General features: G+C 40.4%; 1 protein-coding gene across 2 annotated transcripts in view; it reads right to left on the reverse strand.

Moving 5' to 3' along the window:
* Positions 1 to 18019, reverse strand: part of nptnb (neuroplastin b) — a 120737-nt gene that overhangs the window by 51164 nt on the left and 51554 nt on the right. Inside the window, exon 2 of one of the 2 annotated variants that reach the window (XM_062024008.1) lies at positions 17452 to 17799. The exons of the other annotated variant lie outside the window; for it this stretch is intronic. Within the exon in view, the coding sequence (XP_061879992.1) occupies positions 17452 to 17799 (348 nt within the window). The remainder of the gene's footprint in view (positions 1 to 17451; positions 17800 to 18019) is intronic. 2 annotated transcript variants of the gene reach the window in all.

Below are 18019 nucleotides of genomic sequence, written 5' to 3' on the forward strand. Positions count from 1 at the left end.
CTAAGGGAGCTTTAAACTAAAACAAAACATGATCATCATCACACTGTCGTCCATATGTCCATCCATCTCTGTCACGTTATTTGATTGATTCACGGAACGTGAAACTCGCCATGCTCCGAGTGTTGCGGAAGGAGACTTGCTGATTGCTTTAGTAGCTAGCAAAAACAAACAAAACGGGACCAGTGAAACGCCAGGGAAGGACAAAAACTGGATTGACAGTTTAGACAGGGAAGCAAAAGTACTGCAGGCGGGCAGCACTGCAAGAAGGCGTGAAAGGGGGAGTGTGGGCTTGACATAGAAGATTTCACTCAAGAAATGCCCTGTCAGATATCAAAATATGTTTGGGTAGAATTATTGCCAATGAGAGTATTTTTTGTTTTTAAATGAATTAAATAAATAGAAAATTGGTCTCCAACAAAAAGGGATCTTTTCTCATGCAGGGCTGGTGTTAGAGCAGTGGTTATTATTTATCTACTTCACTATCTCTCTTTTTTTAATACAAAATGTTGGTATTATATGTGTTTATATTGTATCTGCTAAGCTAGTTCTGCAAAAAATAAGGCCGATACCGATAAAAAAAGGCACATACTGATCAATGTAGAAAATTGCCACATATATGCACCGATAATCGTCCGATCTCTATCTCCCAAGTTTTGTGACGGAACTCGGGGGCTGGTCATTCCCGGGTCACCAGTTGGATAGGCCTACCTTACACCAACAAACTACAAAACCCAAAACCAGTGAAGTTGGCACGTTGTGTAATTAGTTAAAAAAAACAGAATACAATGATTTGCAAATCCTTGTCAGCCTATATCCAATTGAATAGACTGCAAATAATTATTCACATAAAATTTAATGGCAGCATCACATTGCAAAAAAGTTGGCACAGGGGCATTTTTACCACTGTGTTACATGGCCTTTCCTTTTAACAACACTCAGTAAACGTTTGGGAACCGAAGAGACCAATTTTTTAAGCTTTTCAGGTGGAATTATTTCCCATTCTTGCTTGATGTACAGCTTAAGTTGTTCAACAGTCCGGGGTCTCTGTTGTGGTATTTTAGGCTTCATAATGCGCCACACATTTTCAATAAGAGACAGGTCTGGACTACAGGCAGGCCAGTCTAGTCCCCGCACTCTTTTTACTATGAAGCCACGCTGTTGTAACACGTAGCTTGGCATTGTCTTGCTGAAATAAGCAGGGGCGTCCATGATAATGTTGCTTGGATGGCAAAAAATAGTATGTTCCTTTCAGCATTAATGGTGCCTTCACAGATGTGTTAGTTATCCATGCCTTGGGCACTAATACACCCCCATACCATCACAGATGCTGGCTTTTGAACTTTGCGCCTATAACAATTCGGATGGTTCTTTTCCTCTTTGGTCCGGAGGACATGACATCCAGTTTCCTAAAACAATTTGAAATGTGGACTTGTCAGACCACAGAACACTTCTCCACTTTGCATCAGTCCATCTTAGATGAGCTCGGGCCCAGCGAAGACGGCAGCGTTTCTGGGTGTTGTTGATAAATGGCTTTCGCTTTGCATAGTATAGTTTTAACTCGCACTAACAGATGTGGCGACAAACTGTGGTTACTGACAGTGGTTTTCTGAAGTGTTCCTGAGCCCATGTGGTGATATCCTTTACACACTGATGTCGGTTTTTGATGCAGTACCGCTTGAGAAATCGAAGGTCACGGGCATGCAATGTTGGTTTTCAGCCTTGCTGCTTACGTGCAGTGATTTCTCCAGATTCTCTGAACCTTTTGATGATATTACGGACAGTAGATGGCGAAATCCCTAAGTTCCTTGCAATAGCTGGTTGAGAAATGTTGTTTTTAATACGATTTGCTCAGACATTTGTTCACAAAGTGGTAACCCTCGCCCCATCCTTGTTTGTGAATGACCGAGCATTTCACGGAAGCTGCTTTTATACTCAATCATGGCACCCACTTATTCCCAATTAGCCTGTTCACCTGTGGGATGTTCCAAATAAGAGTTGGATGAGCATTCCTCAACTTTCTCAGTCTTTTTTGCCACTTGCGCCACCTTTTTTGGAAATATGTTGCAGGCATCAAATTCTAAATGAACTGATATTTGCAAAAAATAACGTTTTCCAGTTCGAACGTTAAGTATCTTGTCTTCGCAGTCTATATAGGTTGAGAAGGATTTGCAAATCATTGTATTCTGTTTTGATTTACCATTTACACAACGTGCCAACTTCACTGGTTTTGGGTTTTGTATTTATAGTTTTGTATGTGTTACTGAAGGTTTCAAGTGGTACTCCAGTTGCATAGGGTAATTATAGCCTTCCCTACAACAGCTAATACGGTATTGTATTTTAAAAAAAAAAAAAATCCACATATTGGGCATACCAGCACATCCTTGACATTTTACATCAGCGTTGTCGCTGCACGGTGACTGAGCGTTCTGTTTCTCAAGGACGTTCAAGGCAAAGTGCCCCCCTGCTCTCCCTTTTGTGAGCGGGAAGCCGAGGCAGTCCAACCATGAGGCCCAAGCATCGTGACGTCGCTAGTGGCTCCCGCAAGGCTGCGAGCCAGCGGAAAGGACTAGCGAGCGACTTGTATTGGCATTCATGGCAGCGTCTTCCCGCACTGCTGTATACGCAGTAGCTACAGGGATTTCGCGCCCTCCCCCCCCCCCCCCCCCCCACTCGCGCACATCTCCCCCCACCAAGCATCTTCTATTAATAGCATGTTCAAGACGTGCGTACAGACACAACATGAGGTACATAAATTAACATTTAGCAAACTCTGCACAGTGGTCCACAGGCGATTCCAACGGAAGGTTATTTTAAGGACGGGCTGTCAATTTAAAATGTGATAAATGCTGTCGACTCTCCTTATCAGCATGAGGCGGAGTATAAAAATGTATATACTGAATATGCTGCCAGTGACACTCGATCCACTCCACTAACTACTCATGATTCTTAAACAAATCAATTATCGAATAAAAAGCTTCAGATATTAAGTCAACATATGACATTATTCCACGGTGTGATGATCCACTCACTCGTCTCCTGAACATGTATCTGAACCAAATTGTTCAAGCTGTCCGCACTTAACAGTGCTGTATTATTTTTTTGTCGTTTAGCTGTGCTTTTGTGCAAAACTAAAATCAGGTCCATTACATAAGCTGTTACCTTTTTAAGTCACACAAAACGATCCTACTTAAATGCAACTGCAGTGATTTTAGCATGGAAGTGTGACTCACTGCCTTAATTGAAGTGGCGCTCCACTCAAAATGTGAGTGTGTATTCAACCCCCCTGGTGGCTGTGGGAAATGTACCAGTGCATAGCACTGATTGGACTTCTTTGGTCAGCTTCAATCGGCCTTGATTTTGCATGTTTATTTTGTCGGATTGACATTTGTGTCGTATGCCTATTAGGAGTGTCCCAAAAAAAAAAAAAAAAGGATTTTCGAATAAACCGCATTTTTATTTGTAACGTTTCTTATTCGATTAAAAAAAAATTATTATACGGTTTAAAAATATATATTTTTTATCCATATATTTTTTAAAATCTGTCCTGTCCAGCCACTCAGGCAAATCATATTGTTGATGTAGATGCCCATATCTCCTGTACAGATTTACTTTAGAAAAGAGAAGTGTTAGATACTTCTCATGTTGCCTTATTTGTATTTGAATCTATTAAATGTTTGGGTATAATTTTATTAAACAAAACCAGTTTTTTTTTTTTTTTTTTTTCAGAGCTTACATCTATTTTATGTTGTGAATCGAATCATTATACCCCCTAAAAATCGAAATGAATCGTATAGTATTGTCAGCATTGTTTTGAAACCAAGTTATGCCCTTTCAAATGCAACAAACCTTTATTTCCTATAAGTATTTTGCAGTGGCGGGCCGTGCATTTCCCACCTAGGCCTTCAGTGATGTCCGACTTCCATGATTACCTCTCAAAATACCATCATTTATGTCACCACATGACCATTGCTGGAGAAATACTATACAGAAACGCATTTACTGGTCATTGACTCTCCTCAACAGTGTACAAAACGGGTTGTTTTCTGGCGCATTTAAAAATCAATAAACCCATATCAGCAATTAAAACACATCTTATGTGGTACTGTCAAAATTTAAATTGCAAAAAAACATTTTAATAGGAAAAAAACGAAATAAATAACATTTGAACACACAATTTAAGCCAATGGTTCCCGTCGTAGTCGGCTGATTGAGTGGAAATAGCTGGCATTTCCCCATTTCATCGCCGGCATGGTCTCACAAGATGTAGTTTCTCTTTAAATATCCTTCTTGAAAATGGCCTTGCAAATATATGTGTTGTCTTGTCTAATCATAAAAGATGCAGACCAGGCGTGTTGGCTGAGTTCTTAAAGTTTACTTCACAGCGTGCTCATCAATAACATCAAGCTGCCGGCATGTCTACATTCAACTACCTAAACTGGGCTACTGCGCATGCTCTTCACTACTGTGGCATGCTGTGTAATGGAGTTCTTATGTTACCTAGCTCATAACATCACAACATATATCTGCCACCTAATCAATGTTTTGTTCTCCTTCTTTGTGGGTCAACACTACCTACTTCCTACTAAGTTGCAAGTTGTGATTGGATACTCACTTTGGAATGACAAGTGAGTATACAATCACAGTCTCGTTCACATCAGGCTACCTGGATAGGCGACTGTCAACAACTTGTTATCTGATTGGCTATCGCAACTGTCTATCAACTATATGTGTTCTCAAATTCATCCCGATGAGTATCCAATCACAGGACGCGTAAATGTCACATTCAGCGTGAGGCCCAGATAGAAGGCCTTACTGACAACAACTGGTGATCTGATTGGCTATCGCAACTGTCTATCAACTGTATGTCCCCATTCACCTACAGTGTTGATTCTGAAGGCCCCGGGCAGATTTGGTACAGCACGGCAACATAAGCTAGCTGAATTCTGATTGGATAAAAACTCTATAACCTAAAAACAACAGCACTGGAAAGGGCATAATATGACATGAAGAGAATATGAATACTTTTAGATATTTAGGGAAAGTAAATAAAACAAATAATTGCATCTTTAATTATAATCATGATTTCTGGTTATGTTAGGCCAGCCTTGCTGGCTCTGACGGCACACCACTGGTATTTTGTATAATTGTAATTGGAATGTCAAGAACCCTAGCCCTAACCCTAACCCTAACCCTAACCCTAAGTAAATAGGTAAATTAATGGATTCTCAATCTTTGTTAGCAACAATTGCACTTTATTAAATATTGAACATCTTGAAGTGCAGTCTTTTTTCCCCTATTTGGAAAACTTGGCCCAATTGGTTTGTTTTGTTGTCTTTTTGTGATGCCATCGCCTTCCAACAAATTTGTCATGCTGGGCCGTCCGTCCGTGATGATGCACTAATCTTGCTGATTCGGTTTGAAGCTGAAATACTCCCACGCAGTGACTTTTTACTTTAAAAGAAAACCATTTTGCTGTGAACGGTTGTTACTTTGAGGTGCTTCTCACTAGCGAGTCGCGAGGCTCTGTCCATGCATCCTGTGTGTGTGTAAGTTAGCGGATGGATACAGAGAGGATTCACTCCATTCATTTAATTCTACTGTTAAATAAACACACTCAGGTGCTGAGGGGGATGCATGGAGCGAACCCTCTTGCACCCTGATGTGAAGCGACAAGCCAATAAAAACAAACGCACACGGACATGGCACTTTCATCGCTTCTGGCAAAGTTAATTTTCATATATGGTTTGATGAATTGATTTATTGACTCAGGCCTATTAATTCTGTAATGGGTGTACACAAGCACAGCTGAACTTCCATATTTGAACGCCCTCTGAGGTACAGTTCAGACATCAACAAATATGTTCAGGAAAAATACATCTCTGGAGTAGTTTGAACCACTTATTCTACTGAGAAAGTTAAAGTTAAAAAGTTAAAGTCCCAACGATAGTCACACACATACTAGGCTCTACATTTGACCCATCCCCATGTTCACCCCCTCGGAGGTGAGGAGAGCAGTGAGCGGTAGCGGTGGCCGTGCTCGGGAATCATTTTGGTGATTCAGTGGACGTTTGTTTTTTAAATGTATTTCTTTTGTTGAAGCTACAAACTTTGGGAGAAATGGGATGATGTGCAACTAACTGCGAACCAGCGTCCTCTACAGTGGACATTTGTGTTTTGCCAACAGGGCTTTTTTTTTTTTTTCATTTGTTTTATCTATTTCTTTTGTCAGCGTAACACATTTCAGAAAAAAATGGCGTAATGAAAAATACAAATGTCAACTGCGGAGGTTGCTGGCTCTTAGGAGTATAAGGCTGACTTGACATTAATTATAGAAGGACAGATTGTGGACTAGCTCATTTAGTGGCAATGTGAAGAGTCACTCACGCAAAGTCATTCATGCATCGTCAAAGGTGTGAGCCCACAATGTATTGTTTAATCTTTTACTTTGAACAGTGGCTAACTTCTTTTAACACTTGCACTCCACTTATGCTGCAATGTCATCAAAGGGTGAGTACACAATTATTTTTTTTTATATGGAGGTTATTTTGTGCCTTTTATTACGAAAGCTTTTTTTTTTTACACTGATTTTTTTTGCCTTTTAATTTTGTGAACTGGATTTTCGTTAGAGATGTCCGATAATGGCTTTTTTGCCGATATCCGATATTGTCCAACTCTTAATTACCGATTCCGATATCAACCGATACCGATATATACAGTCGTGGAATTAACACATTATTATGCCTAATTTTGTTGTGATGCCCCGCTGGATGCATTAAACAATGTAACAAGGTTTTCCAAAATAAATCCACTGAAGTTATGGAAAAAAAATGCCAACATGGCACTGCCATATTTATTATTGAAGTCACAAAGTGCATTATTTTTTTTAACATGCCTCAGAACAGCAGCTTGGAATTTGGGACATGCTCTCCCTGAGAGAGCATGAGGAGGTTGAGGTGGGCGGGGTTGTGGGGGGCGAGGTTGGGGGGGGGGGGTGTAGGGGGTAGCGGGGGTGTATATTGTAGCGTCCCGGAAGAGTTAGTGCTGCAAGGGGTTCTGGGTATTTGTTCTGTTGTGTTTATGTTGTGTTACGGTGCGGATGTTCTCCCGAAATGTGTTTGTCATTCTTGTCACAGTGTGGCGCATATTTGTAACAGTGTTTAAAGTTGTTTATACGGCTACCCTCAGTGAGACCTGTATGGCTGTTGACCAAGTATGCATTGCATTCACTTGTGTGTGTGAAAAGCCTTAAATATTATGTGATTGGGCCGGCACGCAAAGGCAGTGCCTTTAAAGTTTATTGCCGCTCTGTATTTATCGGACATCTCTAATTTTTGTACATCAAATTATGCTTTATTTCATTGGGAAAAAAACGTGTTAGCAAAATGTCTGTTTTAAAATTCAGTTTATAAAAAAAAATCAGTCTAAAAAAATTCAGTGTACAAAAATGTGCTGCTTCGAAAAGCAAAACCCACTTCCGGTAAATGAAGACTGAAGCAATCGATCATGAGATCGGTAGGTTGGAGTTCAAATCCCAGCCGAGTCATACCAAAGACTATGAAAATGGGACCCATAACCTCCCTGCTTGGCACTCAGCAACAAAGGGTTGGAGTTGGGGGTTAAATCACCAAAATGATTCCTGGGCGCGGCGCCGCTGCTGCCCACTGCTCCCCAAGGGGATGGGACAAATGCAGAGGACAAATTCCGCCATATCTAGTGTGTGTGTGACAATCATTGGTACTTTAATCTTTAATCTTAATCTTAATTTCTCAGATCAATGAGGTGTGGAGTTTGAAGTCACTGACATGGCTCTTGCAAGACAGCACAAAACAACAGTTACCTGGGCTACCTGGATATAATACAACGTAATAAACATTTCACTGCGGCCGGCTGGATAGTTTCAATCTATCGAAATGATGCCAATGGTTGGAATCTGCACTTTTGAGTGACATATGGGTTACTACGGTAACCATCGGAAGCTCAGCTCCATGCAGACGAGGCTTGTTTACACAGCAACAAGCCTGAGACGCGAGTGTCGGACGGAGGCAGATTTCTACAACAAAGTTCTGCAGAACAGTGATATTATATCGAATATGTGGTTGTTTTTTACCCCTTAGTGTTTATATTTCGCCGTGTTTTGTTGCGTCTTTGTTGTTCTTACTCGATTATAAAAGGTGTCGATCAAGGAGGTGGTCTGCAGTAGAGGAACAACGTTCATATACTCTCAATATACAGTGTTTTGTTGTTCATTGTTTAGTATTGTACGTGGCTCGGTTGGGAGAGCGGCCGTGCCAGCAACTTGATGGTTCCTGGTTCAATCCCCGTCCTTGTCACATCCGTTGTGTCCTTGCTCCTGATGGATCGTGGTTAGGGCCTTGCATGGCAGCTCTTGCCATCAGTGTGTGTGAATGTAGAAATAGTGTCAAAGCGCTTTGAGTACCTTGAAGGTAGAAAAACGCAACACAAGTGTAACCCATTTACATTCTGAGTGTCCTATTCAGTAAAAAAAAATTAAATGTCATTCTGTTTTTGAGATGGTCTGTTATATCATTTTTAGTATCAATCTTTATTGTGTGAGTGTTTGTACCATCGTGTGATCGATCACCTTTTATCCTTTTTGTGGAATCTTGGGATTTTTTTTTTTTTTTAACTAATGCACAGCAACCGACACCGTTTGAAATGTTTTCATAAAAAAGGGATCCAAGCACATACAGTAGATTACGTGGCCTTTGGCGTGTAGTGCTGCCTAACCTTCCTCTTTGTCACGTGACTTCAAACTTGACACCTCATTGGGCTGGTTCTGAAACGGGAGCGATTGCTTCAGTCTCCATTTTTCCTGGAACTGGGTCTGGCGTTTTGAAGCAGCACATTTTTCTGCACTGAATTTTTTTACACTGAATTTTTATACTCTAAATTTGGAAAACACTGAATTTTTCAACACTGAATTTGACGGGACAAGCGGTAGAAAATGGATGGATGGATGGAATTTGTTTCCTGTAAAATGTCATACACTGCATTTTCAAACTCGGGCATTTTGATAACAGCCTTTTCTTTAATAAAATTATCAGTATAATTTGATGTAAAAAAAATAAAAAATCAGTTCCCAAAATTCCAACCCCAAAAATTCAGTTACATAAGTTTTCATAATGAAGACACAAATTAACATCTTTATATTTACGTTTCGCAGAGGTTACGTTCTCTACACTTGTGTACCCTTACAGTTAAAAATGCTTCAAACCAAAAAAATATAACCAGAAAACCACAGGCTTGCTTATGTTCCCATTAGTGGTTTACAAGAAAAAAAATCATCAGTAAATATCTGTATTCATCACAATTAGTAGTTCAACTTTGTAAAACACTTCAGACCGGCCAAATTAAATTTAACTGGTTGTAATTTTTCGTGTCAGTGCCCAAGCAAATGAGGGATCTTCGCAGAATTAAAGACGGATGCAATGGCCACCATGCAGAGTTTAAAGAGCTGAGCGAGACCACAAATCAAATTAAACACTACCCTTGCACTTGGGTGTTGTTCTTTTTCTTTGTGCAAGTGCGTATCCTGGAGGTTTGAATGAAGAAGTGGGGTGTCACAATGATTGAATGTGAGCATTCCCTAAACATCTACCTAAAGTGGGAAGAGCATCCTTATGGTCCCATTTGTCGCCCGTTTACCTGGCACATGAAAAGTGACAAATTTGTGGCGTGGACTATTCAGCTCACTATTCCAGCCGCCAGATGGCAGTAGAGTCTTGAATCCCTTAAAATGTGTTTTGTGGCAATTTCCACTTTGACCACAATGTCAGTGGCACTTTTCATCAATTTCAGCAGTCTGCATTGCAAAATGATTAACCCACCTCTCACGAAAGATTCACCCAGGAATGTGGCCATATGAACTATTGTAGCCGTGACATTATTTAATTATATTTATATAGCACATTTTCTAGAGACTCAAAGCGCTTTTGAATTGTGAAACCCAATATCTACATGTTTTAAACCAGTGTGGGTGGCACTAGGAGCATGATGGGTAAACTGTCTTGCCCAATGACGCAATGACAGTGACTTGGATGGCGGAGGCTGGACTCGAACGTGGAACCCTCAAGTTACTGGCACGGTCGCTCTACCCTCTGAGTCACACCGTAGCAGCTTCAATTGGAATTGTGTCCATCATCCACAATCTTTGTGTGGGACAAGAACACTTGTCTTTCTCGTTTCTGTGCATTTTAAATAGGGAAAAACTGCTAGCAAGAGGCGGCTAACAATGATGATTGGAATTGACCCACTTTACCTAAAAAGCCCTCAAAAAAAAACTCCAGCAAAGTTTTATATGCATGCTATAAGTACTGTATATATCTAAAGTAGTTACAGACTCTTTCAGGATAACATGTAATATTTACAGGATTTTGGTAATTTTAAGCATTACCAGAATTGATTTCCTGGGCCAATGATGTCACAGAGTGCAAAGCAACGAACGCTACTTCCGTCAACAATAGCATTGAGAGCGCATTCTGCGTTTTCTACCACGTGAAAGACCACAATGACTAATTCAGGACAAATTAGGATCGAGAACCTTATATTGTTGAGCCTGAATAGACAGAGAATGAGCTACACGTTTAAAAAGCTGGGTGCTAAGCTACAAAACTGACCTTCCTTTGGGCAGATTGAGTTTCTGGAGCATCACATTTGTGGGGTCAATTAAACGCTCAAATGGCCAGAAAAAGAGAACTTTCATCTGAAACTCGACAGTCTATTCTTGTTCTTAGAAATGAAGGCTATTCCACAAAATTGTTTGGGTGACCCCAGACTTTTGAACGGTAGTGTATATACATATATATATATTTATATATATACGTTTAAAGAACATAACAAAACAGTCACAATACCCCCCAAAAAAACTATTTAAATTATTGTCTATTTAAAAAAGCGTTTGAATTTAGAGGTAGCCATATTTCAATGATTTTGATTTGACAATATTACCTGAAATGATGGTGGATTAGGTCTCCTATCTGGACGTGTGGTTTATGTGACCTACTATACTATTAGCTGGCTGGCTACCGGGAGGAGAAAAAAGGTCAAATGCAAGAGAGGACAAACTGAAGGACAGAGGGGTGAAAAATGTTTTTTGTGCCATTAGCTGCCCTTTGGTAATACACTGGATGACTGGTCCAGGCGTCATACAAAATAATAAGCATAGAAAGAAAATTGTAAATAGTGAATATCCTGCTCTGAAATAGCATCCTGCACACATGACATACCTTGTACCAAATGTTCAACGGTAGCCCTGGTCACTACTATAAAGACATATTGTACTGTGCTTTAAATCTAGTAGGGAACATTTATATTACACTATAACTGTAAGTTAACTATTACTTTATTTATTATGATTTCAACATTTATTTATAAACTATAAAGGCTTCGAAATTAAGACACTTGTTAAGAGTAGCGCATTAACCTTAAGATAAAAACCTGCATTTGTGCACAACCTTTTAAAATGCTTATATGTACCAGTTGCGGTAGTCTTAGGTTCTGGTGTCATTTTGTCTCTGTCCTCGTACCGGTTCTCACTCTGGCTGGCTCTAATCAGCAGGGCACACCTGATCGCAATTAAGGGTCGCGCTACTTAACCGTGCTGGTGCAATATTTGGGTGCCGGAGCTTTGTACCACGGACACATTGTCCTTGATATCGCTGGAGTGAGTCCTTGTCTTTACAGGTCTGCCCAGTATTTCCGACTTTCGCCTAGCGCCCTTATTTTTGTATTTTGGTTTTTCCTCTGTATTATTCCCATGGTGTGTTAGTTTTTGCCGCCATCGCCTTTTGTTTGTTGCGTTTTTGTGTTTACCCTCAAGAATAAAGAGGAAGACCTTTTTGCTATATGCTACCGTCTCTGCTAGGGTTGTACGCTATACCGCCATTAGTATAGTAACGCGATACTAATGCCTTTGAAAAGTACCGGTCCGCCATCCTCCCGTTGTCGCCACGTCGTATCATTGTTGGTTTACGAGCAGACGAGCATGTTCGGCAGCGCACAATCACGAAGTACTTACAAGCAGACACAGTGTGTGTAGACAGAAAAGGGAGAACGGACGCATTTTGGTTTAAAAACTAACGATAAAGGTGAAGTTATAACACTGAAACGCCCACCGGAAGGGGTGCTTTAAGACATGGCTAGCTAGCTAGCGGCTAACATTCAGTTCCAGTCTGCAGTGTTTTAGCTACTTCTAAATCACTAATCCTCGCCTCCATGGCGACAAATAAAATATGTTTCCTACAAGTATCATCCCTGCAGGACGAGGAATAGCTAAACATGCTTTGCTACACACCGTAGCTCACCGGCTTTCAAATGTAAACAAACGCCATTGGTGGATCTACACCTAACATCCACTGTATTGATACCAAGTAAAGTAGCGTATCTAGTCAAAACTACTACGATTACGTCGATATTTTTTGGCATCACTACATCCAAACCCCCCCCCCCCCCCCCCCCCCAACCCCGCCCACCTCAACCGACGCACAGGGAGGGGAGGGTTGGGGGGGGCGGGATTTGGTGCTAGCGGGGGTGTATAATGTAGCCCGGAAGAGTTAGGGATGCATGGGATTCTGGGTATTTGTTCTGTTGTGTTTATGTTGTGTTACGGTGTGGCTGTTCTCCCGAAATGTGTTTGTCATTCTTGTTTGGTGTGGGTTCACACTGTGGCGCATATTAGTAAGAGTGTTAAAGTTGTTTACACGTCCACTCTCAGTGTGACCTGTGTAGCTGCTCAACAAGTATGCCTTGCAGTCACTCATGTGTATCTGTAGAAGCCTCATATAACATGTAACTGAGCTGGCACGCTGTATGTACAGGTTGTAGAGGGCGTTAAAGGGCAATGCCAACACGGCACGCCCTTATTATTGTTGTTAGGGTGAAAATCAGCAGACATTCGAGAGAATAGTTGCCCTGAAGTTCGGGAGTCTAGCGGAAAAATCGGGAGGGTTGGCATGAATGACGCTGTCAAGCGCCATTCATATAAAACTTGCGGGCCGCACTAACATTACGTTTTCATATTAAGGTGCAGGCCGCGTGTCTGAGACCCCTGGTATATACAAAGGACAAAGCAAAAAAAAACTTTGTGTGCAGTGTTATTTCATTTTAAATTTCAAAAGCGTTTTGTGGCTCCCATTGTTTTCTTTAATCTGTGAAACGGGTCAAAATGACTCCTTGAGTGGTAAAGGTTGCCGACCCCTGACCTAAACGAACCAGTTATTTTTAAAAATGACCACGACACATCATGTCGACATCAGCTCGAGCTGGCACTTTTTTTAATCAAAAAGAAGAACACGATGGACTTGACTCATTGATGACACACAGTAAGGAAGGGATTCATTTGGCCCCATTACTGGGTGGATCTCGCGTGAGAGGAAGAGGTGGGGGCTTAGCCATTTGGCAATGCAGTCCGCTAAAAATTATGCAAGGCGCCATTTCTACATAGCAACTGACGCTGTGGTCAAAGTTGGAATTTCCACAAAACACGTTTTAAGATATTCAACACTCTACTGCCATTAAAGTGGACAGTGCACACCCCCCAATTCACCACGTTTCATGTGTCAGGTAAAACGCAACGAATGGGGCCATATGAATCCCAGTGTTTCCCACACATTCATTTATTTGTTGCGGCCCGCCACGAAAGAATTACGTCCGCCACAAATAAAATTAAAAAAATATTTGTGTTTTTTTTTTGTCCTGTCCATCTTCTCAGGCAAATCATATAGTTGATGTAGATGCCCATATAGGCTGTTCAGATTTACTTTACAAAAGAGAAGTGTAGGATACTTCTCTTGTTGCCTTATTTGTATTTGACCACTACTGTTTTCTGTTTATTTGTTACTGACTGTGGCAGGACACCTCTGCCTCTGTTTCACTTTATGTTGCTGGTAAATAATATGGTTGTAGTAGTAGGCTAAAGTTAAATTATTTAGTATGCACTAATTAAAGGGGCAGAGCTTTAAGAGACATTTTAGCTTTTATATTTTATAAGATATATTTTTTGTAAGAACCACAACCACAATTAATAAATATATTTCAGTGAATAACTTATTGTTCAAATCTGTATATAAATATGTACATAAAGTGTTGTAATTATATTGTAAAATGGATGGATGGATGGACGTTTAAAACAAAACTGTTATTATTAATTAGTAAGTATACATTTTTTGAGCCTTTTTAGAGAAAATCATATCATTGTAGTAAATTATGCAGATTACTCGATGATGTCATGGTGACCACGCCCATAGCCACGCCCCCACCGCCACAGGTATCTTGGCAGTTTATGGGAAACACTGAATCCTCTTGCCACTGTAAGCCGGACTGACTTCCACTATGTTGTGTGAAAAGGTCCTCTTCCGCCGTAAAGAATTACGATATGAGAATTTCCGTTCTATGAAAAAGATGTTTTAACGAGTGAATGAGACAAGTGGACAACTGCTGTCATTCTAATCACAGATCATCTTAACCTAATCAAATCGTGCAAACACATCGTATTTCGTCAGAAAGATCTGCCAGCAAAGATCGCACCCCTCTAAGCCTCTCTGGTGGAAATGCTCACGATGACTAACAACATTCCACATCTCCCTATGCTTTAGTGGGCAGAGCGGCCAAGCATGCACGGACAACGAAGGTCCACTCTCGATTCAGTTTGTTCCGAGTGTTTGTGTGCACAGAGCAGAGGGTCTAAAGGGGTATAATGTCATTACTGATTCACAGTCACACGCTTAATGGCTGAGAAGGCACAAGGTTACGCCACGCTCAGACTAGTCCAGGGAGACTGTTTTGTGGAAATAAAATAGGCCTCCGATCCCTATAATCGGATCACTGTGAAATGAGGGAGAAAATATATGATAAAAGTCTAAGGAAAGTGCAGTTACTTCACAGCACCACCAGGTTTGCGCTGCATGAAATGGACCATGAGGTTTTACAAAGAGATTAGGATTCAGAAGAGAAGCCAATGATTAGCCAAAAAGACATTTGGAACCAAGGTTCATGGGGTAAGGAAGACAATAATGCAGTTGTCAAATATGATTGCGGAGAATAATTTAAAGGTCTCCTAATAATGTAAAATTGACTTTCTGATGTCTCACAAAGAGTCGGTTTATAAGCACCAAATTTGAGAAAAATACATAATTTCCTTAAGTCGTTTGCTCCACTTTTGAGAGGTGCGTAACTGGCTTATGAAATGTCAGGTTTTTATGATGTCAAGAAGATAAAAAAACTCCTCTTTTGTGGACATAATACGGACTCTTAACGAGCTTCACACTTTTACAGAGAAAAGAAAAGCCGGGAGCTCTGCTAACTATCTATAATTTAGTTTTTTGGCAGCTAACAGGCTAACCTAGCATGATGTGATGTTAGCATTCTAACTCACATAGCTATGCTTGTGTGTGTTCTCCAGCCCGTTGTTTTATCTGATACAGTATATGGCATCTATTACGCTACTTACAAGGATTTAAAGTGGCTGTTTGAATCCTTGACACAGCTGTTAAGTGTCATAAGCATTATGTCTCGCCCTTTTTCGGCTTTGAGCACGTAAACTACACCCCATGTAACACAAAACAATTTTCGTGTGTGTGTTGTTAGCTAATGATAGCAGAGTTTAGCTACTATTCATCCATCCAAACTATTTGTTGAACACAAAACATTATGGCCTTTAGAAACATTCACATATTAGTCGGACCGTTTATAAGCCGCAGGTTTCAAAGTGTGGGGAAAAAAAGTAGTGGCATATAGTCTGGACAATACGGTATATAGGTGTTATTTCATGTTAAAAGGTGTCTAATTATGTTTTTTAAAAATGTAAACTTTTTTTTTTTATGCTAACTATGAAAATATCTGATTTATAATGGTTAACCTACTTTGCAGAAATGTGCTTACCACTACCGGGCCTGTAACCAATTAGCTGCATTAAACGAGTGACGACTGTAATGACGATCAGGTTTTCTCTTTGAAACTGTTCTGTAAAGATCTGAAAAATCTGAAAGACCCATCCCACCCCGGGCACTGCCACCTAGAACTGCTACCCTCGGGCAGACGCTATAGGGTGCTAAAAGCGGGCACAAATAGACTAAAAAACAGTTTTTACCCAAGAGCCATAGTAGCATTAAACAGGCCTGAGTGAGCACAATGTGTCCGTCATGTCCTCATGTGTCATGTCTTTTTATTTTTTCGGACTATAATGTGAAATAATGTTATATGCGTAGATGTATATATATGCATATGTATGGATACAGTGTTTCCCATAAACTGCCAAGATACCTGTGGCGGTGGGTGCATGGCTATGGGCGTGGTCACCATGACATCATCGAGTAATTTGCATAATTTACTACAATGATATGATTTTCTCTAAAAAGGCTCAAAAAATGTATACTTACTAATTTATAATAACAGTTTTGTTTTAAACGTCCATCCATCCATCCATCCATCCATTTTACAATATAATTACAACACTTTATGTACATATCTATATACAGATTTGAACAAGAAGTTATTCACTGAAATATATTTATTAATTGTGGTTCTTACAAAAAATATATCTTATAAAAATATAAAAGCTAAAATGTCTCTTAAAGCTCTGCCCCTTTAATTAATGCATACTAAATAATTTAACTTTAGCCTACTACTACAACCATATTATTTACCAGCAACATAAAGTGAAACAGAGGCAGAGGTGTCCTGCCACAGTCAGTAACAAATAAACAGAAAAAAGTAGTGGTGGTAGATAGACACAGAGCTTCATCAAACATCTGATCCACTGAACAAAGAGCTCCAAAAATCTTGATCCTACACTTGTCTTTTGTAAAGTAAATCTGAACAGCCGATATGGGCATCTACATCAACTATATGACTTGCCTGAGAAGCTGGACAGGACAAAAAAATAAATAAATATTTTTTTTTTTTAAATGGCGAAAAATCTATTTGTGGCGGCCTTAATTCTTTCGTGGCGGGCCGCCACAAATAAATGAATGTGTGGGAAACACTGGGATATGTGCATGTGTGTGGATATACTGTAGACATATATATATATAGATACATATCTTCTTTTTTATCTTTTTTTTACTATTTATATTACTAAATTATTGTGTATGCACCTTAGGGGATCTGCTCCAATTTCGTTGTTCTTTGAACCTGTTTACTGTAATAATGACAATAAAACTCTATTCTATTCTAAAACAAAGTGAATGGGATGAAGTTGAGAGTTTTGTTTTGGAAGACATTCTTGCAGCCATTTGAGGCACTTGCTAAAAACCTGACCAAAAAATAAAGTTTTTGTTAGCTACACAGCATCATGTGAATAAGTCCAAATAAAGTGGAATTTATGAGGTTGTCACTGGACATCAACTGCTTTTATCTGAAAAGGGATCCCGGTTTTAAGGTAGGAGTGGTCGGGTGTTTGTTGACCCTTGAGGTTTAAGAAGATCAAACACTCACTCTGTAGCACCGATATGATGGCCTGGGCCCGAATCCAGGTGATGGCAGGGTTTTGCCGAAGGTCATTTCGCCGGGGGTCGTTGCTCGCCCGACACTCATAGGTCCCAGAGTCTTCCAATGTGAGGCGCGTGATGCCGAGCACGCTGACCCTATTAGAACCGGAGGCAGTGTTGATGGACACGCGGCGCTTGCGGGCTCCATCCCAAAGCTGCTTGAAGGAGTCGGCTCTGTTGATCTCCGCATACCACCACTGGATCTCCGGGGTGGGGTTACCGACCACGTCGCAGTACAGCTCAAAGGTGTCCCCCGTGAGCTTAGTTTCAGACATTGGCGACTTGACAAACCCAGCTGAGAGGAGGAAGAAAAGCAGGAGTGTATAGGGTAGGAAAGGGTAGAGGATGATTTGAGTAGGAAGAGGTAAGAAAGGGCCAAGGGATGGAGAAGGAAAATAAATATAATCAGAGTACATCTTGAGAAACAGCATGATCAAAGACAGAAGAAAGAGCCCTAAATTATTGGTAGGCGTGAAAAGAAAAGCTCAGGGAACTGTCAAAAAGTCTCAGACAGG

The sequence above is a fragment of the Entelurus aequoreus genome, linkage group LG02, assembly GCF_033978785.1.
Source record: "Entelurus aequoreus isolate RoL-2023_Sb linkage group LG02, RoL_Eaeq_v1.1, whole genome shotgun sequence".
Classification (NCBI taxonomy): Eukaryota; Metazoa; Chordata; class Actinopteri; order Syngnathiformes; family Syngnathidae; genus Entelurus; species Entelurus aequoreus.